This window comes from Podarcis raffonei, chromosome 6 (genome assembly GCF_027172205.1).
Source record: "Podarcis raffonei isolate rPodRaf1 chromosome 6, rPodRaf1.pri, whole genome shotgun sequence".
Lineage (NCBI taxonomy): Eukaryota > Metazoa > Chordata > Lepidosauria > Squamata > Lacertidae > Podarcis > Podarcis raffonei.
The window spans coordinates 99,220,072-99,238,835 of NC_070607.1; the positions used below are offsets into that span (position 1 = coordinate 99,220,072).

The 18,764-nt window shown below is 54.5% G+C and overlaps 3 protein-coding genes across 5 annotated transcripts; 2 read left to right on the top strand and 1 right to left on the bottom strand.

Moving 5' to 3' along the window:
- The first annotated feature begins 1,928 nt into the window (after positions 1-1,928).
- On the top strand, positions 1,929-6,335 carry SNX21 (sorting nexin family member 21). 2 transcript variants are annotated; one of them, XM_053394780.1, is made up of 3 exons: positions 1,929-3,016; positions 3,791-3,938; positions 5,022-5,152. In XM_053394780.1, exons 1-3 carry the CDS (start codon positions 2,746-2,748, stop codon positions 5,038-5,040), a joined length of 438 nt encoding a protein of 145 aa, XP_053250755.1. In that variant the 5' UTR covers positions 1,929-2,745; the 3' UTR covers positions 5,041-5,152. The 2 variants fall into 2 exon arrangements, with proteins under 2 accessions (XP_053250755.1, XP_053250754.1); XM_053394779.1 differs by having other exon boundaries at positions 1,930-3,016; positions 3,791-3,945; positions 5,022-6,335.
- Positions 6,336-6,384: 49 nt separating this feature from the next.
- ACOT8 (acyl-CoA thioesterase 8) lies at positions 6,385-11,576 on the bottom strand. 2 transcript variants are annotated; one of them, XM_053394782.1, is made up of 6 exons: positions 11,389-11,576; positions 9,556-9,692; positions 8,442-8,667; positions 7,364-7,521; positions 6,728-6,919; positions 6,385-6,605 (listed from the first exon to the last, which is right to left on the bottom strand). In XM_053394782.1, the coding sequence occupies exons 1-6, from the start codon at positions 11,541-11,543 to the stop codon at positions 6,487-6,489; spliced, it is 987 nt and encodes a 328-aa protein (XP_053250757.1). In that variant the 5' UTR covers positions 11,544-11,576; the 3' UTR covers positions 6,385-6,486. The 2 variants fall into 2 exon arrangements, with proteins under 2 accessions (XP_053250757.1, XP_053250756.1); XM_053394781.1 differs by having other exon boundaries at positions 6,728-6,940.
- A 776-nt stretch (positions 11,577-12,352) lies between these two features.
- Positions 12,353-15,794, top strand: ZSWIM3 (zinc finger SWIM-type containing 3). Its single transcript, XM_053394783.1, has 2 exons — positions 12,353-12,599; positions 12,886-15,794. The coding sequence occupies exons 1-2, from the start codon at positions 12,445-12,447 to the stop codon at positions 14,948-14,950; spliced, it is 2,220 nt and encodes a 739-aa protein (XP_053250758.1). The 5' UTR covers positions 12,353-12,444; the 3' UTR covers positions 14,951-15,794.
- The last annotated feature ends 2,970 nt before the right edge of the window (positions 15,795-18,764 follow it).

The window sequence follows — 18,764 nt, forward strand, 5'->3', positions numbered from 1 at the left end:
TAAAAACTATATGAGGGCCATTCACTTTTCACCCCATGTTTCTTTCCCGTAAAATATGGGTGCCAATTGGCTGCCTTGTCTTGAGAGTTTTGCAAATCCCTGAGCAGGTGCAAGATTGGCAGTTTTCTGCGCAGATAATTCCAGTGCATGGTTTATGGAGAACAGTGGCTAACGGGATCCATTCCCCGAGAGACCTTTTTGCAGCTGGCTCTGGTTGGTGGATTGTGGAGTTCCAGGAAAACCACGGAGCAGATCCCACATGCCGGAAGTCTGCCTAGCTCTGCGTTAGTCACCCAGCTTGGATGCAGACACAGCAGGTATCAGAGAGCCCTGTTTTCTCCAGAAGCTTCTAAAAAGCATCCCTGGCCACTGATTCCTGCCCTGAGAGTACCAAATCCAGGACCACCCCCAAACCATGTAACACCCCCCTATGCAACTCCCACGTAAGACAGGTTGCACAACTCCATCCAGATCAGTGCACCCACATCAGTGGGTTTCCCCACCCAAATCCATTCCCAAACAGCTCCAGAAACTTCTTGTTCTGAACTTCTATCGCCTGACTTAACGGCAGAAACAAGTGGAGCTGCTTGTCACCTACTGACAGGTGACACCGCAGCCCAGCAAACCTCCAGATGACTCACTCGGCCGTTTCCTATAGGTCACTGGCTCCCAAAGTGGACAATACTGCCCGCTGGGGGGCTGGGGGGTCACCTAAGGGTGCCAAGAGGCGAGGGAGCAGGCACTGGAGGTGGCGATTTAAGATGCCTGCCTGCTAAGAGACTTGAAACCAGACACTGGGAACCTGCGATCCCGTCATCAAGGCCATCCACCACATTAAGAATTTACTGAACAGTGAAGTCGTTACTCAGTGTGGAATCTAAGACTCTTAATCTCTGTCAGACTTTGAAAAGCTGATCTCCCTGGATCAAGTTCATCAGTTTTGTTGAATCAATTGAACTAAATTTTGTCCCAAGACAAAAGCAGCTTCAGTCTTCCCTTAGCAAGCGTGTTGTAGTAGTTAGCAAATGTGGTGTAGTGGTTAAGAGCGGTGGACTCGTAATCTGGGGAACCGGGTTCGCGTCTCCGCTCCTCCACATGCAGCTGCTGGGTGACCTTGGGCTAGTCACACTTCTCTGAAGTCTCTCAGCCCCACTCACCTCACAGAGTGTTTGTTGTGGGGGAGGAAGGGAAAGGAGAATGTGAGCCGCTTTGAGACTCCTGAAGGGGAGTGAAAGGCGGGATATCAAATCCAAACTCTTCTTCTTCTACTCAATATGTTTATTTTGAGATTTTGCGCTGTCTTTTCCTTCATAAGGGGGACGCGGGTGGCGCTGTGGGTAAAAGCCTCAGTGGCTAGGGCTTGCCGATCGAAAGGTCGGCGGTTCGAATCCCCGCGGCGGGGTGCGCTCCCGCTGCTCGGTCCCAGAGCGCCTGCCAACCTAGCAGTTCGAAAGCACCCCCGGGTGCAAGTAGATAAATAGGGACCGCTTACTGGCGGGAAGGTAAACGGCGTTTCCGTGTGCTGCGCTGGCTCGCCAGATGCACCTTTGTCACGCTGGCCACGTGACCCGGAAGTGTCTCTGGACAGCGCTGGCCCCTGGCCTCTTAAGTGAGATGGGCGCACAACCCCAGAGTCTGTCAAGACTGGCCCGTACGGGCAGGGGTACCTTTACCTTACCTTTTACTTTCCTTCATAAGGGGTGCCTCTTAAGCTTTGTGGGAGCAGCTTGAGGAATCTGTTGGGGTTCCTTCCTTAGCTGCCGGCCACCACAGCAGCCTCCAGGCCCAGAGAGCAAGAGGTGGGTCACAAAGGAAGTGCCACAAAATGGCCTGTGGGCCAAGACTCTATACAGGTCTTTGTCAGTCCAACCTGGATAGCTGTCTCTGAAGTTCCTTCACGGCTGGTGCCTTATTCCACAATTTGCGCTTCCAGGTACATCTTCACCGTGTTGGAGGGGCAGCCATGTAGTTGGTACCTAGAAGCACATGTGGTGGGGCTGCTCAAATGTGGCTGAATTTTGGAAAGAGGTGTTTGCCAATTTCTCTTGGATAACGAAACAAACTATTACTCCCATCTTTCCACCTGGCGCTTTGGAGCCTGCATGTGGAAACAGAACGGGATTCGAAAAGGACTTACTTTGCATCTTAACAGCAGGCTGGGCAGATCTTTAATCTTAATAGTTTGAATTGCTGGTATTCAGGAGTTTGGCAAACGGCCCTTCTTGAGTATCTAAAAGGCAGAGTTTGGATCACCGTTTGTGAAATGTATGGCATTGTCTTACTTCTTACAGAGGTATTGCAGCATGTGGAAGCTCAGTGCCATCAGAACATGCATATGCCTGGCTCATTTAGGACTATGTAGAACCTTCATACCGAATAATGATGGAAGTCGCAGGCAGAGAATAATTTTATTTTCATGAATCTTTATTATTTGCGAAGGGAATCTTTGTACGAGTCAATACTTTTACTACCCCCCTTTGAAGCTGTGCTGGGTCTTTGTACTTTGTCCTTTTGGGGTGTGACGCTTTATGGGTTTAAATCTTTGTTTTCTTTTGGTTACATTTTCACTTTTTGTGTGTGTTGAGAAGCCAATAGTATATATAAGGAAGTGCTAAAGAGGGAAGCAGAGAAACTGCGCTCCACTGGGGAAACCCCTGCCCCATGGCGTAGGGGGGGAGGCCTGCTGAGAGTGACCCAACTGCCTCTTCTTCCCTGCAGGGCTCCCCCCCCCCCCACAGCATCTCCATGGCCTCCCGCATCCTGCACCGCCTGCGGCATGCGCTGACCGGAGAGGGCGAGCGGGACGGGCTGGCAGGCTGCAGCTCAGAAGCGGAAGAGTTCCCAGAAAGCTCTGAGCTGGAGGATGACACCGAGGGCCTCTCCACACGGCTCAGCGGGACACTGAGCTTCACCAGCAACGATGAGGAGGAGGAAGAGGACGACGAGGACATTGGCGTGGCTGGGCAAGGGCAACCCCCAGAGCCAGACCTGCTGGGCGAAGACACGGAGGACGCCGGTAGGGCCCTGGAGCCGGCAGCAGGGAGGGTGGTTTGCGGGCACATGGTCAGTGTGCAGGTGCAAAGGAGAGCACGTTGGGCAGGGGCTTGCAGTTAAGGGAATTGCCTGCACCTGAAACGAGGGGAAAGGGGGCAGTGCCCATCCTGTGATGCCAGCCAATGTTCAGCCCCTTCAGAAGCAACTAGCCCACTGGCAGGATGATCACTCCCAGGTGTGACGCTACGGAACACTGTGTTCTGGTCGCCTCGCCCCCAAAAGGATGCTGTAGAGTTGGAAAAGGTTCAGAGAAGGGCAGCCAAGAGGATCCGGAGGATGGAGGGACTCCCCTATGAAGGGGCTTTTTGGAGAGAAGGCGAGCAAGGGGTAACATGACGGAAGTTTGTGGAAGTGATACAGAGCAGGGAAATCGGATAGAGAAGCGTTTGCCTTCCTCTCTCAGAACACTAGAACTCAGGGGCTTTAAAAGTGGATTGGACAAATTCAGGGAGGAGAAAGAATTGCTTCTGAATCCCAGGAGTGGAGAGTGTGGCTCTTGTGCTCAGATCCTGCCAGTGGGTTTCCTAAAACGGGCATCTGGTTGGCCACTGGGAGAAGAAGATGGCCTGATCCTGCAGGTTCTTCTTCTGTGTTTGGTCCCAGCTCTTCTCCATGCCAGAAATAGGAGTCACCAAATCTTCAGCTTGAGCTCTTGCAGACCAGGAAGCAGGGACACCCCCCCCACCAGAGCTTGACATCTGCTTTCTTCCTTTTCTGCCCCCCCCCCCCGCTGCAGAGCACAGCCCCCCGACAGAGCGCAGGGGCAGCAACCTGCTCACCCGGCAGCTGCAGGAGCTCTGGAGGAAATCGCGGGGCAGCTTCGTGCCCCAGCGCCTCCTGTTCGAGGTCACCAGCGCCAACGTGGTCAGCGAGCGGAACTCCAAGTACGTGGTGAGTGAGATGGGGGTGGGGGCAAAGGAAGGAAACACACCTCCCCCGAGCCTGGGAAAGAACCTGGGATTGGAGGGGCAGCAAAAACAAGACGGGCCCAACATCTAGAGGGAGGGCTATTGTAGAGAGAAGCTGCCTCTTCTGGCCTTAAGCCAGTGTTCTTGGGGTCCCCCCTGCCCCTGAAGAAGTTCCAACTCTACGACCTGGAGAAAAAAGGGGGCGGTCAGACTTGGCCTGCCCCACCCTCCTCTGCCTTCTCGGTGGTGGCACCCGCCCTGTGGAACGCTCTCCCATCGGATGTCAAGGAGATAAACAACTACAGTGGTACCTCTGGATGCGAACAGGATCCATTCCGGAGCCCCATTCGCATCCTGAAGCGAACGTAAGACGCGTGGGTCGCGTTTCGCCGCTTCCGCACATGACGTCGTTTTGAGCATCTGCACATGCGCGAGCGGCGAAACCTGGAAGTAACGTTCTCCGTTACTTCCGGGTCGCTGCAGAGCACAACCCGAAAATATTTAAGCTGAAGCGTATTCATCCCGAGATATGACTGTATCTGACTTTTAGAAGACATCTGAAGGCAGCCTTGTTTAGGGAAGTTTTTAACGTTTGATGTTTTATCGTGTTTTTAATATTCTGTTGGGAGCCGCCCAGAGTGGCTGGGGAAACCCAGCCAGATGGGCAGGGTATACTGTAAATATTATTATTATTATTATTCTGAGGAAGACTGGAGTTGCCTCTTCTCGTACCCGCCATGCTTTATTGGGGGGGGGCGTGTCTTGTAGGGTGCCTGGCCCTGACTATTTTCTCTTTTTCCTTGTGCTGCCGCGGTTTGGGCAGAAGAGCCTCAGGTAATTCCCCATGGCTGCTGCTGTTTCACCTGCCTGCCTTTCCCAGCCCTTTCCTTGCTGCCTGGGGATCTGTCCGCGGAAGGGGGGAGGTGGGCTCACGCAGCGGGAAGCCAGGGAGAGGGGCATGCCTCCCTGTTTGTCATGCTGCGGCGTGGGGAGGGGGTTACTGGATTCTGTCCCTTTCCGGGCAGCCCCTCTCACCACTGCCCCCTCCCCGTCCCACAGCTCTACACCATCTACTTGATCCGCGCGGGGCAGTTCGACAAAGCGCCCGCCTGCATCTCCCGCCGCTACTCTGACTTCGAGCGGCTGAACCGGCACCTGCGCCGGCGCTTCTGCGGCGACATGGCGGGCGTCTCCTTCCCCCGGAAGCGGTTGCGGCGCAACTTCGCGGCCGAGACCATCGCCAAGCGCAGCCGCGCTTTCGAGCAGTTCCTGTCCCACCTGCACTCGCTGCCGGAGATCCGGCGCTCGGCCGACTACCTGGAGTTCTTCTTCCTGCGCGACCTGCAGGCGGCGCAGAGCCTGACGTGCTCCGGGAGGTACCCGGAGGCCCTGGCCACCTGGGCCAACGCCCACCAGCTGCAGGAGCGGCTGGGCGCCTGCCGCTCGGGCCACTTCCTGCTGACGCTGGCCGGCCTGGCCGTCTGCCACCAGGAGCTGGGCCAGGCCGGGGAGGCGCACGCGGCCTGCGAACGGGCCCTGTGTCTCCTGGAGGCGCAGGACAGCCACCCGCTGCTGGCCCCCTTCCTGCAGGCCCACATCCGCCTCTCCTGGGTGCTGGGCAGGGACAAGCGCCAGGCAGAGGCCCGGCTGCAGCGACTGCAGGAGGCCGGCGGGGCAGAGATGCACCCGCCCACCCTGAAGGAACTGCTCATCAAACAGCCCCTGCCCTGAGGAGGCCGGCTGGCTTCACTTTGGATCGTGGGAGGGGAGCAGCCCAGGCAGAAACTGGACCGTTGTTTTAGGGCACGGTGAACTCGTCCCTCCAGAGGACCACCGTGCTCCCGCGAGGAACAGCTGCTGGGGCTGTTTATTTGGGGCTCCGTAGAGGAATTAGATGCCTCCCTGCCTTCTGAAAGGGACTTCTTTGTAATGCTTAAATGCCTCTAGGAGGAAAGGGATAGCAGCATCCGCCTGCCGTGTCTGTCTGACACTAATAGCTGTTACGGTAGGCAGAGGGGCACAGCTCCTCCCGCCTAGTGGAAGCCTGGGGGTCTCCAGAGATGGGTGGTGCTGTTGCTGCTAGTTGGGGTTCCAGCCTACTGGGGAGAGGGGAGCTGAGGTTCCATCCCCCAGGCTGAAAAAGGGAAGATTTTAGAGTGGTTTCCAGGGAAGAGGGGCTGCCTGCTCCCACCTCTTGCAATGGGGCAGGGTGTCAAAGGGAAATCGGGTGGAAACCAGGTCCCTCCCTCCCTCCCCTTGCAGCCTCAGGAGAACAGAGCCTTGGAGGGAGGGGCTGCCGCCCCTTTATTAGCGACAGGGAAAGCCAAGGGCCAGTCTTGTAATCCCTTCACCCAATAAAAAGGATGCTCGTCAGTGCTTCTGTTTGTGGGTCTCTGTGCAAAAGCCGCCCAGACCAGCTGGCTTCCATCTGGCTCGAGAGTTGCTGCCGTTCCAGCATGAGGCCTGCAGGGCCTGCCCAAGTCCACAGGGGCTGCGCCTCCGAGCAGACCCGCTCTCTTCCTCGCTACAGCTTGCTGCCGGAAGGCTGCTCCTTCACGCGGATGACGCCTTCCTGGGCGCAGCTGGCAGCCAAGACGCCGTCCCTGCGCCACAGGCGCCCGTGCACGAGGCCCCGGCACCCCCCTGCGTGTCAGAGAGAGGAGGAGGAGGGTGGCAGCTGAGGACTGTCTGCTGTGACGCAGTACAGCCCTCGGGCGTCTCTTCCCCACACAGCCCCCCCCCCATGCTCCCTGCCTGGCACCTACCTGCCCAGGGGCTCTCGCACTCATACAGCATCCAGTGGTCAGCCCTGAAGGGGGCGTGGAACCACATGGAGTGGTCCAGGGAGACCATGAAACTGACCCTGTAGTGCTGGTGGGGGAAGAGGGCCGTCTGCAGGAAGGCGTAATCCGAGATGTAGGCGGCCACGCAGCAATGCAGCTTCATGTCACATTCGCCTGCAAAACAGACATCGCTGGCTGGAGGAGAGAGCAAGGCGCAGAGGGGCGGGTAGCAGAGAGCCTGCTGAGGGGGCAAGATGGGTGCCAGGTGCCCCTGTACCAGCTGGAGAGGAGGTGGTGCAGCCCTAGGCAAACTTGAAAGACCCAAATGATCTCCCAAAGCAAGTTCCTAGGCCTCAGCATTGTGCAGCAATCTCTCCAGAGACCAAGTCCCAGGGCAGGAGCCTGCGTGTTCCACACATCCCTCCCCACCCCATAATTCTCCTCCCTTACCCCAAAATGTGTGTTTGGGTTTTTTTTCTTTTTAAGATTCTGTAAATTGAATACTGATTCAAGTGAAAGGATGCAGATTCACATTGATACCTGATTTAGAGGACTTTTCTGGGCCTCAGACCAATCCCTGGTATGCTAACGGGGGGGGGGAGGTGCCAAAGAGCTTACCTATGTGGCCCCTGGCTCTGACCCACAAGAGCTGCTTGGGCTCCTGCGGTCTCCGGTGGAAGAAGTCTGGGGGGTTCACTGGCTTAATCTCAATGGGAACTTCTTGGGCCAGCATCTTGTTGAGCCCTTGCCTGTATCTGTCCAGAAGGTTTGGGTCCCTTTGAAAAAAGAGCAGACACAGAAGAAACGCGTAATTGAGAGGTAAATACGGATGATTGTCAGAGAAGCTGAAAGAAGTCCAAACAGAGTTAAATTTGTGAAAATTTGGATAAGATTGTATATTTGTGTTGAAAATTAATAAAAATTATTTTAAGAAAAAAGAGCAGACACAAGCAGTGAGCTGGCTGGGGGCACAAGGGGGCGCCATTGCAGGCGAGCAGGGTGCCTTTGCCCACGGGTCCCAGGCAGCCTGGGAAATGTCCAGGGATGGAGCTGCAGCCCCAACACCACTGGGAGGGTCTGGAAGAAAATGGGGACAGGGACGGTCTGGAGGAAAATGTTGGGCCTCATTCTCACTTGCTCAGCCAGGCACACCAACCAACACTGGTAGAAGCAGGGCTTTTTTCCACCAGAACTCACTGGAGCCTTCTTACAAGAGAACAAGGGAGGTGTTCATGGTGAGCTCTGGCACCAGAAAAATAGCACTGGGTAGAAGCTGTCATGGGCTAAAGGCAGAGCCCTCTCCCCTCCTGCAGTATCCATCCTGGCTCGTCGCCACTGAGAGCCTCACTTCCTGATCCTCTTTCCAAGCCACCCAAGTTGGTGGCCACCACTCCCTCTTGTGGGAAGGGGTTCCACAGACTAGCCTGGCCAACCCAAGTTTGCTGGAGCTGTGGCAGATCCAGGGGAGAGTTCTGAACTGCGAGCAAACGCAGAGCTGAGGTCAGTGCAGCTGCTCCAGGAAAGCCCATTGCCCTTCTGGAGGACACACTTTTCCCACATCACAGCTGGCTCCCTGGGCCAGGCAGGAGCCAAGGACAAGGCCGGTAACTTCGGCCTCAGGAAGCCTTCAGCTTCTCTCTGCATATCGCCAAGCGGACTGTCTTCTGGAAGAGAGGTGGAGCCCCATGCCACTCACTGCAGGTACTTCTGGATGAGCTCTTCCTGGGTCAGCAGTTCCTCTGGAAGGGGCACGTCCGGCATGTGGAACTGGTGCTTGACGGGGCTGGGCTGGTCCTGCTGGAAGGAGGCCTGGCAAATGAGGATGGGCTTCCCATGCTGGATGGCCTTGACCGACCGCACCGAGAAGCTCTTCCCTGTGCGAGTGCACTCCACCTGGTACAGAACCGGCACCGTGGGGTCCCCTGGAAGCAGGAAGAGCCTTCGGTCACTTGCCGCCCCAGAAAGGGAGAGGGATGGGAGCATTATGGCTGCTGTGCAAGCAAGCAAGCACTCGCTCTCTTGGTTTCTTCTCTATCTCCCTTTTCCCCCCCATGCCAGAGATCAAGAGCAGTGCTCAGGCAGCGTCTGGGCTGTGCCCCGGAATAACAGTAGGAGCATGACAGTGAAACGGGCGTGGGCACGGCTGGGCTGGTGGGAGCAGCAGCAGCTTCTGAAGTGCGAGGGGACAAAGTTCAGGATTTCCTCCCTCTGTTGTTTTCAGTCCCAGTCAGACCAAAAGTGGTGATGAACTGGGTCTGATGCCACCACCCTTACAGCTGCTGTTGCAGCTTCCTGGGACACTCTGCCTGCTAAGATGTGGCCTGCCTGGGCCTCGAAGGAGAAGCAGGAGCGTCCCCCAGTGGCCAACAACACACAAACAACCATCCACTAAAAGCAGCAGGCTTAAGGCAAAAAAAAGTAGTTAGGCTGCACTGAGGAATTAATGGGAATCACAGCTACAATGAGTAATTGTATTTACTGGTTTTGGGGGGATACTGAAAGGAGATGAGCCTGCTGGATCAGGCCAGTGGTCCATCTACTCCAGCAGTGGAATCTGTGTGACCAGAAACAGCCTCCCTTGGGTGATTAGATGTGGAGGCCCATTAGCCACAAATGGCCATCTCCGCCCATCACACCTTGCCTGTGAGCTTCCTTTGAACCTTTACCTGGCCACTGGCAACACTTTGGGTGTGGTTGTGTGAGTCATCACCTTCCACTGCCAGTTCTGCAGCTTACCGGGGTCTGCTTATAAGACGCTGCTGAAGAACTCCACCCTTCCCACCCCCTGCTTTCCCAGAACCTGTTATTACCTGCTCTCACGAAGTAGCAATGCAACGAATGGACTTGTACATCCTCACTCACAGCCTTTGCAGCTGCCACCAAGGCCTGGCCCACTATCTGCCCACCGAAGAGTCGCTGTGTGACTGGCACCCAGTAGTGCCTCCCACTAGGAGAAAGACAACAAAGTGAGGTTATTCCCCAAAATATGGCACCTTTCTGTCGGCCCTGATTCCTGCTTTTTGTTGTTTTTTAGCATACTATAGGGTGGCCTGTGGGGACAAGGTGGATAGTGTGCAGTCAACTCAGGCCCACATAGTTCTTGCAATAGTTCTTGCATAGTTCTGATAGCATTGCAAATCAGAGCCTTGCAGCCCACTCTCACAGCTATCTGGGGTCAGGGCCCAGGACATTTGAATTTCCCCCCAAAGCAATTCCCAGCACGAAGCTTGGCTTGTTTTCAGAAACGACGGGGAAGCAAGAGAGCCCATTTTGTTTCTTGTGTTATTCCAGACCAAGGGCCTGTCTTTCAAAGGGCAAAGCCACCCACTGAAGTTGTCACCCGTCAGAGACATACTTGGGCTTTGGCACTTCATGTGAGGTGACCATTTTTGTTTCATTTGTTTGCAAGACATATATGAATCCATCAGCAAGACTTTTGCCTTTTGTTTTTTCTTAATGCTGTGGAAATAGAAGCACAGCCTGGCTGCTGGATCAGGCGAAAGAAGGCCCATCTAGCTCACTGTCCTGTTCTCACAGCGACCCCCACGGGCAGAAGCACCAATAAGCAGCTGTCTTATGATCCTAATTGCAGACAAAAAATTAAAGGGGGGCTTTTTTTAAATCAAACAACCAAAAACATAAGAGCTTCAGTGCCATTTGGTGCTGCAAGACGGGAAGAAACCTTCCAGAAACTTGGAGAAGAGAAGATTGAGATCTCAATACGATAGCCATCTTCAACTATCCGAAGGGCTGTCTCATGGAAGATGGAGCAAACTTGCTTTCTGCAGGGGAGGAACCGAGTGATTGAAATTGCATGAAAGAAGATTCATGCAAGAAAAACTTTCCGACAGTAAGAACAGCTTGGCAGTGGCAGGATCTCCCTTGGGAAGGTTATGTACTCTCCTTCCTTGGAGAGCTCTGTTTAGGGAAGTTGTTTATGTTTAATGCTGTATTGTGTTTTTATTATTTGGTTGGGAGCCGCCCAGCGGGGCTGGGGAAACCCAGCCTGATGGGCGGGGTATAAATAGTAATTATTATTATTATTATAGGTTTTGAAACAGAAGTTGGACAGCCCCCTGCCAGCTGAGATTCCTGCATCGCAGGGGGTTGGGCTTCGGTCCAGTATACCTGAAGGAACGTCTCCACCCCCATCGTTCTACCTGGACACTGAGGTCCAGCACCGAGGGCCTTCTTGTGGTTCCCTCACTGTGAGAAGCCAAGTTACAGGGAACCAGGCAGAGGGCCTTCTCGGTGGTGGCGCCCATCCTGTGGAACTCCCTCCCACCAGATGTCAAAGAGGAAAACAACTACCAGACTTTTAGAAGACATCTGAAGACAGGCCTGTTCAGGGAATCTTTTAATGTTTGATGTATTACTGTATTTTAATATTTTGTTGGAAGCCGCCCAGAGTGGCTGGGGAAGCCCAGCCAGATGGGCGGGGTATAAGTAATAAATAATATATTATTATTATTATTATTATTAGTATTACTATTATTATTATTATTAATGACCCTGGGGGTCCCTCCCACCCCTACAGTTCCGAGATTCTAGGTCCACATCCCCCAACACGAAGGGCCCGGCCTGTGTGGCTCCCTCCCCGCCTCCCGGCCGCCCTCCTCCGCCCCCCCCCCCACCCCGCTGACCGAAAGAGGTCCAAGTCCAGCGGCTCCAGGTTGAGGACGCTGGTGACCAGGACGCTGCGCAGGTCGCCCTCCTGCGAGGCCTCCTCCCCGCCCCCCGCGCCCTTCGCCTTCCGCTCGGGAGCCTCAGGCCGGCCGGTGTCCGCAGGCGACGCCATCTTGAACCGTCACCTGACAGGAGGCCGCCGGAAGTCCGCGCGGCCGAACCCGGAAGCGCTCTCTCCCTCGCTCTCTCCCATTGGCTGCGAGGGGGGCAGGCGTCGCCCCGCCCACTCGCTTCCTGACGCGGCGTCCAGAAAGCGGAAGCTCCCTCTCCGGAGGCGGAGGCGGGTCCTGCCTCGCGATTGGCCAATCCGCTCGCCGGTCCCTGGTCTCGTGGCCTTCCCGTTGGCCGAGAGGCTGCCCATCCTCCGGCGCGGCCCCAGATTGGTGGGTCTCGGGCGAGGGGCGGGCTCCGTCCCCTGTGGGATGCCGGCGGGCCGAGCGGGTCTCCTTCTGCAGGGCGGCCTGGAGGGAAGGAGCCGGAGGGAGAGAGAGAGCGGGGCGGAGCGGAGCGGGGGGCCCCGGGCGGGAGAGGGGAGGAGGGGAGAGCCGAGGGAGAGGGCTCTGGCGCGGGAAGGGTTAATGGGCCGCACGCTCAGGGCAGAGGGAGGCCAGGCAGGAAGGGGTTAAGCCCCCCCCCAAAAAAACCCATTATTTCCCCTCTCCCCACACGAAAGAAAGAGAAATCATTATTCGCTTTGGGTGAGACTGGGTGGATTTTGGGAGCTTCCAGGCAGGAAGGGGTTAAGTCCCCCCCAAAAAAACCATTATTTCCCCTCTCCCCACACGAAAAAGAGAGAAATCATTTTTCCCTTTGGGTGGATTTTGGGAGCTTCCAGGCAGGCAGGGGTTAACCCCTCCTCATTCGAAACCATTGTTCCCTTTGGGTGGGTTGGGAAAGGGGCCTCTGGGGGGGGGGACCCCGCACACCCCCGTTATCCTGAGGGGAGATGCTCCAGGGCAGGGGTGCTCCTCCGTTCCTCTGGGTAGCATCCTGACCCTTTGCCCTGGGCAGCCATGGAGCTGGGCTCCTGCTTCAAGAACTACGAGGACTTCCGGGAGTGCTTCAGCACCTACAAGAAGGAGAACCGGCTCCAGTACGGCTTGAGGAGCTGCGTCTCCATCCGCTTCCACAACCGCAAGAACGGGACCAACATCCGCGAGGACGTCACGTAAGGAGGCCGGCGCTTCAGGCGGGAAGGGGAGACGGGGGGTGTGCCGTTTTTAGAATTGCCGCATCTAAGATACCTTTTGGAGGGACTTCTGCTGCGGTTATGAGGGGTTGGTCTGATGGTCCAGTAGGTTTATTCTACCGCTAATCACATATAGTAATCCTAGAATGATAATCTCAGGGAACTGTGGCATTATCTCATTGATTCTCCTGATAATCCCATTAGTTGGGCTGCCGGGGCAATGCCTGGCCCTCTTTAACGTCCCCTTTCCTCTTCCATTCGCCAGGTTTATGCAGGTGAAGTTTGGCTGCTCCCGGTCGAGAGACTCCGGCAAGAAGAGGAAGCAGCAGGCCAGCTTGTGCCCGGCGTATTTCGTCCTGCAATACAACGAGGAAATCGACCGACTGGTGATCAGCGAGCTGAATGGCAACCACGTCCACACAGAGTCCAAGGCTTCCTTGGTCAGCTCCAATGCCCCACCTGGGACCAGGATGGCAACGAAGCTGCCTGGCCCCCCCAAAGCTCCCGGCAGCCCCCCAGCTAAGCTGCGCAGGGAGGAGCCAGCGGAGGTCGAAGCCTGTGAAAGGGACAGCGACGTGAGCGTGGAGGTCGAAGTGGACTCTGACGAGCCTTCGCTGCTCCCGCCCTCCCCTCGCAAGGAAGCCGAGGTTCCTCCTCAGGCGGGGGAAGATGGCTCCTCCAGCTCTGCTTTCCTCCAAGTCGCCGAAGTGATGAAAAACTTCCTGCGGGTGGACATGGGCTCCTTGGCCTCCATCAGCGTTGGCAGCGACCAGGACCTGGAGAGGCTGAACTTCCAGACCAGCAAGATGAGGAGCCTCTTCGTCAAGTTCCCCGAGAGCCTTCTGCTGCACCGGGTCCAGAGCAAGAAGGGCCACATCCTGTACGCTTTCCTCGTGGAGAGCAAGGAGAGGGTGGGGAAGTTGGTCCACCTTGCCATCTTGAAGGAGGACACGCAGGAGAACACGCGGAAGATGTTCTCCGTCTTCAAAGAGTTCAACCCCGAGTGGCAGAAGGTCAAGGTGGTCTTCATGGACATGTCCTTCCTCCACCGGGCCAGTTTGCAGGAGCTCTTCCCTTCGGCACAGGTCCTCCTCTCCGTCTACCACACCGTGCGGCTCCTGGAGAAAAAGCTGAAGGAGTCCCACGCTTCTTTCTCCTTCAAGTACAACTTCAAGCTGGCCCTGAAGGACGCCGTCTTCTCCACCTCCACCTCGAACCTGGACGCGTTGTCCCAGCAGGTGAGGCACGTGGTGGACCAGGACTTGTACAAGTACCTGCGGACTAACTGGTTCTCCTGCGAGATGCTCTGGTACATGCACGCCAAAAAGGGCCTCCATTCCTGCAGCACCTACATCGACAGCTTGGACTTTGTCGCTCAAAAGCTGTCCCAGCTTTTCGGCACCCAGCCGTCGCTGGAGACCAGCATCCTTCGCTTCGTGGAGTACGCCGACAGCTTCAACACCAAAGGCCTGGAGAACCTGACCCAGGGCCTGGCGGAGGACAGCCGCAGCGGCCTCATGCAGGAGCTGAAAGTCCTGGCCCGGCCCGCCGTGAGACGCAGCTCCAGTACCGCCTCGCAGCAGCAGCAGCAGCCATTGCCCGGGAACGCAGCAGAAGAGCCTCCGAAGCAGTTCACCAAATACAGCCCAGCCAAGCCTCTTGCCACCATGCTGTCGGCCCTGCGGGACAGCTGCACGGACGTTGCCTACCAGCTGTGCCTGAACGAGTGGGACGTGGTGCAGAAGTCGGTCCAGCTCCTGAGCTGCGCCAGGTTCAAGACCACGGTGCAGCTGCTGGAAGACACCCACCAGGTCAGCAGGGACGGCAAGAGCTGCAGCTGCTACTTCCACTGCCGCTACCAGCTGCCCTGCCGGCACATCTTGTCCATGCTGCTGGCCAACGGGGAGGTGGTGGGGGAAGCCATGGTGGGCAAGCGCTGGCAGAAGGAATACCAGCACCTTTCCGTCTTGGGGGAGAACCTTCTCGAGTTTACAGAGCCCTCCGCAGGCCCGCTGGGGGCAGTGGGGGCGGCCTCAGGGGAGCGGGGGGACAAGATCCAGTCTCTCAGCAAGGAACTTGGGAACCTCCTGCTGCAGAGCGAGGGGGAGGAGCTAGAGGAGCGCACCTCCACCCTGAAGATGATTGTCAACATCTGGACTAAGTGTTGCGAGCTGCAGGGCGGGGAGGGGCCGGAGAAGAAGCCCCTCAACGTCCGGAACGTAGGAGACCTCCCCTTTCTCTGGGTGAAAAAGGAAGAGATGGAAGAAGTTGAGGTGGCTTCAGGAATGCCCAGCCCAGCCGCTGAAGACGTCCAGACTTCCCTGGCTTGAAATCCACGCCAGCGTGGAGTCGTGAGCAACTGGTGGCAACCTTGACTGTGTTCCAAGCCCACTGTGGTTTTTCCTAGCTAAAGAAACTCAGGGTTGCTGTTCAGTTTTGCAGCAAGAAAGCAGACTTTCTTCTGGTCCTCCTTTGGTGGCTGCTCTTTATGAGGACTTGGCGTGCAGGTGGTGGGCACAACCATTTCTCCTGACCTGTATGCTACAAAGGTCCCCCTTGACTGACTCTGACGCACACATGCATTCTCCAGGTTTTGCAGCCCATGGCTGCAGGCTTGACAATCAGGGAAGGTCTCCTTCCCACAGGGGGGCCTTCTCCAGGGCATCTTCCTTGCCAAACCTTTGTCCGTCGCTCTTGACTCACACGTCTTGTTTCCTCTTCGCCGTCTCCCTTGTTTTTTCTTCTTCTTTAACGCAGGTCATTTTAAGAGTTGGAAGGAATCCCGGGGGCCATCACCTCCTACCTCCTGCTATGCAGGAATCTCAGCTCCAGGGCAGATGGCCGTCCAACCTCTGCTGAAGACCTCCGAGGAAGGAGAGCCCACCTTCCGGGGTAGTCGTGTTTGGCTGCTTCAACGTGACGTGACTCTCTGGGCCTGATGCATGCAAAGAATTGCTGTCTTGGTTCTAGCTGTATTTTTACTGTAATGCTTCTGGGGTGGAGGCTGGGCCCCCCCGCCTGGCTTCAGCGGCAGGGAAAAGTGATGCTGAGTTGTTGCTTTCTTTGGTGTCCTGAAGCCTCTCCCAGCAGGGACTAGTTTTGCTGCTATGTACTTAGACCAAATTTATTGTTGGAAATAAAAGTCTGACCGTCCTCCTTTGGTACCTGAACGTACTTTTCAGTTTGCCTTGTGTTTCAATTCTCTCCTCTCTGTTTGCTGTTAAAAAGCAAAACAAAAGACCAGGTGGCCAGGATATCTTTGAAGCCAATACTCCGAGCAGAACTCCAAAAGTGGGTTTGTGAAGCACACTGTTTCTCTCTATGCCTTTTGGGAAGCTAATTAGTTCAGAAAGCTGGTGCAAAAGAGCAAAGGCTTTTCATTTAAGACTCACAGTCCAGTTAAAGGCCTAAACTACTGCGCTGTGGGTTAAACCACAGAGCCTAGGACTTGCCGATCAGAAGGTCGGCGGTTCAAATCCCCGTGACGGGGTGAGGTCCCGTTGCTCAGTCCCTGCTCCTGCCAACCTAGCAGTTCGAAAGCATGTAAAAGTGCAAGTAGATAAATAGGTACCGCTCCGGCGTGAAGGTAAACGGCATTTCCGTGCGCTGCTCTGGTTCGCTAGAAGCGGCTTAGTCGTGCTGGCCACATGACCTGGAAACTACGCCGGCTCCCTTGGCCAATAAACCAAGATGAGCGTCGCAACCCCAGAGTTAGCCATGACTGGACCTAATAGTCAGGGGTCCCTTTACTGTGTGTAAACCCAGCGGCATTTGATTTGCCAGAATGATGGAAAAGGTTTTGGGAGATGGTGATGAGAATGTGTGGTTGTACACAATACTTTTCCCCACTCGCAGCTTCTCTGCTCTGAATTGCACCTTTAAGAGCTATATTTCTCCCACCCACCTTGTGTTTGCTAGGGGAAGGTGGTTGGGGCACCCAATGTCAAGCAGAGGTGTGGGGAAATACATAAGCCCCCTCTTCTCAAGTGGCGTAAAGGAACGCCTGAAGAATAGGCAAGTGATAGAGGAGACTGTCCTCACACCTTGTGCTGAGAGCCTTCCTCTCTGCTCAGCAGCAGTTCAGCCCTTCTTGGGAGTTCAGTTCTGAACATCGCATTTCTAGTCGCCTGGACTTTTAGAGGTTGCCCCTTTTACCAATCGATTGTGCTCCCTCTTCCACGTGACAGCCCTCGAGACCTTTGAAGGTGGCTACCACATCTCCCCTCGGTCCTCTCTAGCCTAAGCACACCCAACTGCCTCAACCGTTCCTCATCAGGCTTGGTTTCCAGGCCCTTGACCACCTTGGTCGCCCTCTGCACACCTTCCAGGACATTTCCGCCTTAATGGCGAAGGGCTATAAAGGGTTGGCAGAGCACAGGCTGGTTCAGTGTTATTTCTCTAATTTATACCCCTCCCAAAGGAACCCACAGTATCTAGGCAGAGAGCTGGGAGACAAACACACACACCCCACACCCGTCTGAAATCCTGGACAGCCACTGCCAGTTGGTGCGTGCCAGAGGTGCCCAAATTGTGCTCCGCAAATCGCAGCTTCGTGCTGGGGGTCCATGGCGTGACTCTGAAGAATGACACACACAGAAGCGGCTTTGTTGCTCTACGGCTGTGAGAAGGCTGTGAGGAAGCTCCTTTGAGCTGCTTGAAAGGAAGGGCTGTTTGGCTCAGAATCATGAGCGCCAGAAGGCTCTTTGGAGTTTGCTGAGACACACACACACACTTACGATACGATAGTCTTTATTGTCATTGCCCCATACAGAACAACGATATTGAATAATCTACATCAGACATTCAAAAACCAACAAGCCTGCTATCCCGTCTATCCCAACCTGGTTAGCCCCCTAAAAACTCTGATACCCCATTTTAAAATAAATAATTTGTCCTAACAAACCCCGACTCCCCTCCAGGGAGCTCTCAGCTGCAGCATCTGCACGCGCCGCCATCTTGGAGACCTGCATGCCAAGCCGATGGTCCAGTCCTGCGCTATGGAGACCCCTAGCCTGCCTGGAAGGATGTGGGGATGGTCTCCCTTGGGGAAGAAGGAGGTGAAAGGAAGATGCAGCCCAGCTGAGATCTGAGAGAGGAGCCTCCCCTCTTGGGAGGGGCCAGGTGGGGGGTTGCCATGGTGACCAGGACCCACCCTCCTTTGTGACCTCTCTTGCTTCTCTAAAAGCCAACCTCTTGCAGGTGGCATTGTGGGTTAGCAGTGAGGCAAGGAGAGAGACAGGAGTTAGTGGCAGTTGGTGGGGATTAGGAGAGAAGTTTGGTTTGTTATTTTTCCGGTTTGTTATTTTGATTTTGATTTGATTTATGACTTTTATTTGATTCATTTGATTCATTTTATTTTGATTTGATTTATTATTATTATTTTACAATAATATTTTTATTAAGTACAAATTAGAAAACATACATATTCACAACAAAAGAAAATACAAAAGAAAAAGAAAATACATCTAACCAAGGGAAAAAAATTAGAGAATGTTTTGTCTCTTTTCATATTTACAGTTATTTATACTTCTATAAAATGCTATTCACAATAAAGCAGTGAAATGAAAGATATCAGAAAAAAGAAAAAAAGAGCAAAGAAAGAATAAATAGTAAAAGAAAAAGATCATAGGTGAAAATTTTAAAAAGTAGATAAGTACTCACAATACATAGCCGTTTCCCATCTATATTTATATTCAATTGTATAACTTCATCTTGTCCTTATCTACCGTAAATAAAGTGTGTTTTTTTAAAAAAAAGACTTCCACCGTTTACCTCACGTGTTTTTAATAATCCGTTGATTTATTATTTTACTCCTTTATTTTAACACTTTTTTACTTTACTTTTTCTTCTTTATTTTACAATTTTTAGTTTTGTTTTTTGTTTTTATTTAGTGCACATCTGTGCCTATTTTGTATATATTTCTTTTGTTTGTAGAGGAGCAGTTAGGGTTAGGCTTAGGGCTGGGGTTGGGTTGGGGTGAGTTAGGCTTGGGTGGGCATTTTAGATAGTTAACTAGTTCAGAGAGGAGGGTGGGGCTTTTTCGTGGAGGAAATGGGCAGGCTGTAGCAAGTAGCATTCCTTCCTTTCTCTTCGACTCCTGGGGGGGTGAGTCCTGGGGTCCCCCGCAGAGTCTTGGCTCTCTGG

Coding starts and splice junctions, on each gene's coding strand:
- SNX21 (XM_053394779.1), top strand. CDS start 2,746: ATGGCCTCCCGCATCCTGCACCGCCTGCGGCATGCGCTGACCGGAGAG. Junction 3,017..3,790: donor CGAAGACACGGAGGACGCCG/GTAGGGCCCTGG, acceptor CCCCCGCTGCAG/AGCACAGCCCCCCGACAGAG. Junction 3,946..5,021: donor AGCGGAACTCCAAGTACGTG/GTGAGTGAGATG, acceptor CCCGTCCCACAG/CTCTACACCATCTACTTGAT.
- ACOT8 (XM_053394781.1), bottom strand. CDS start 11,543: ATGGCGTCGCCTGCGGACACCGGCCGGCCTGAGGCTCCCGAGCGGAAG. Junction 8,668..9,555: donor TTGCTACTTCGTGAGAGCAG/GTAATAACAGGT, acceptor TCCTGCTTCCAG/GGGACCCCACGGTGCCGGTT. Junction 6,941..7,363: donor CAGAGCCAGGGGCCACATAG/GTAAGCTCTTTG, acceptor TCTCTCCTCCAG/CCAGCGATGTCTGTTTTGCA.
- ZSWIM3 (XM_053394783.1), top strand. CDS start 12,445: ATGGAGCTGGGCTCCTGCTTCAAGAACTACGAGGACTTCCGGGAGTGC. Junction 12,600..12,885: donor AACATCCGCGAGGACGTCAC/GTAAGGAGGCCG, acceptor TCCATTCGCCAG/GTTTATGCAGGTGAAGTTTG.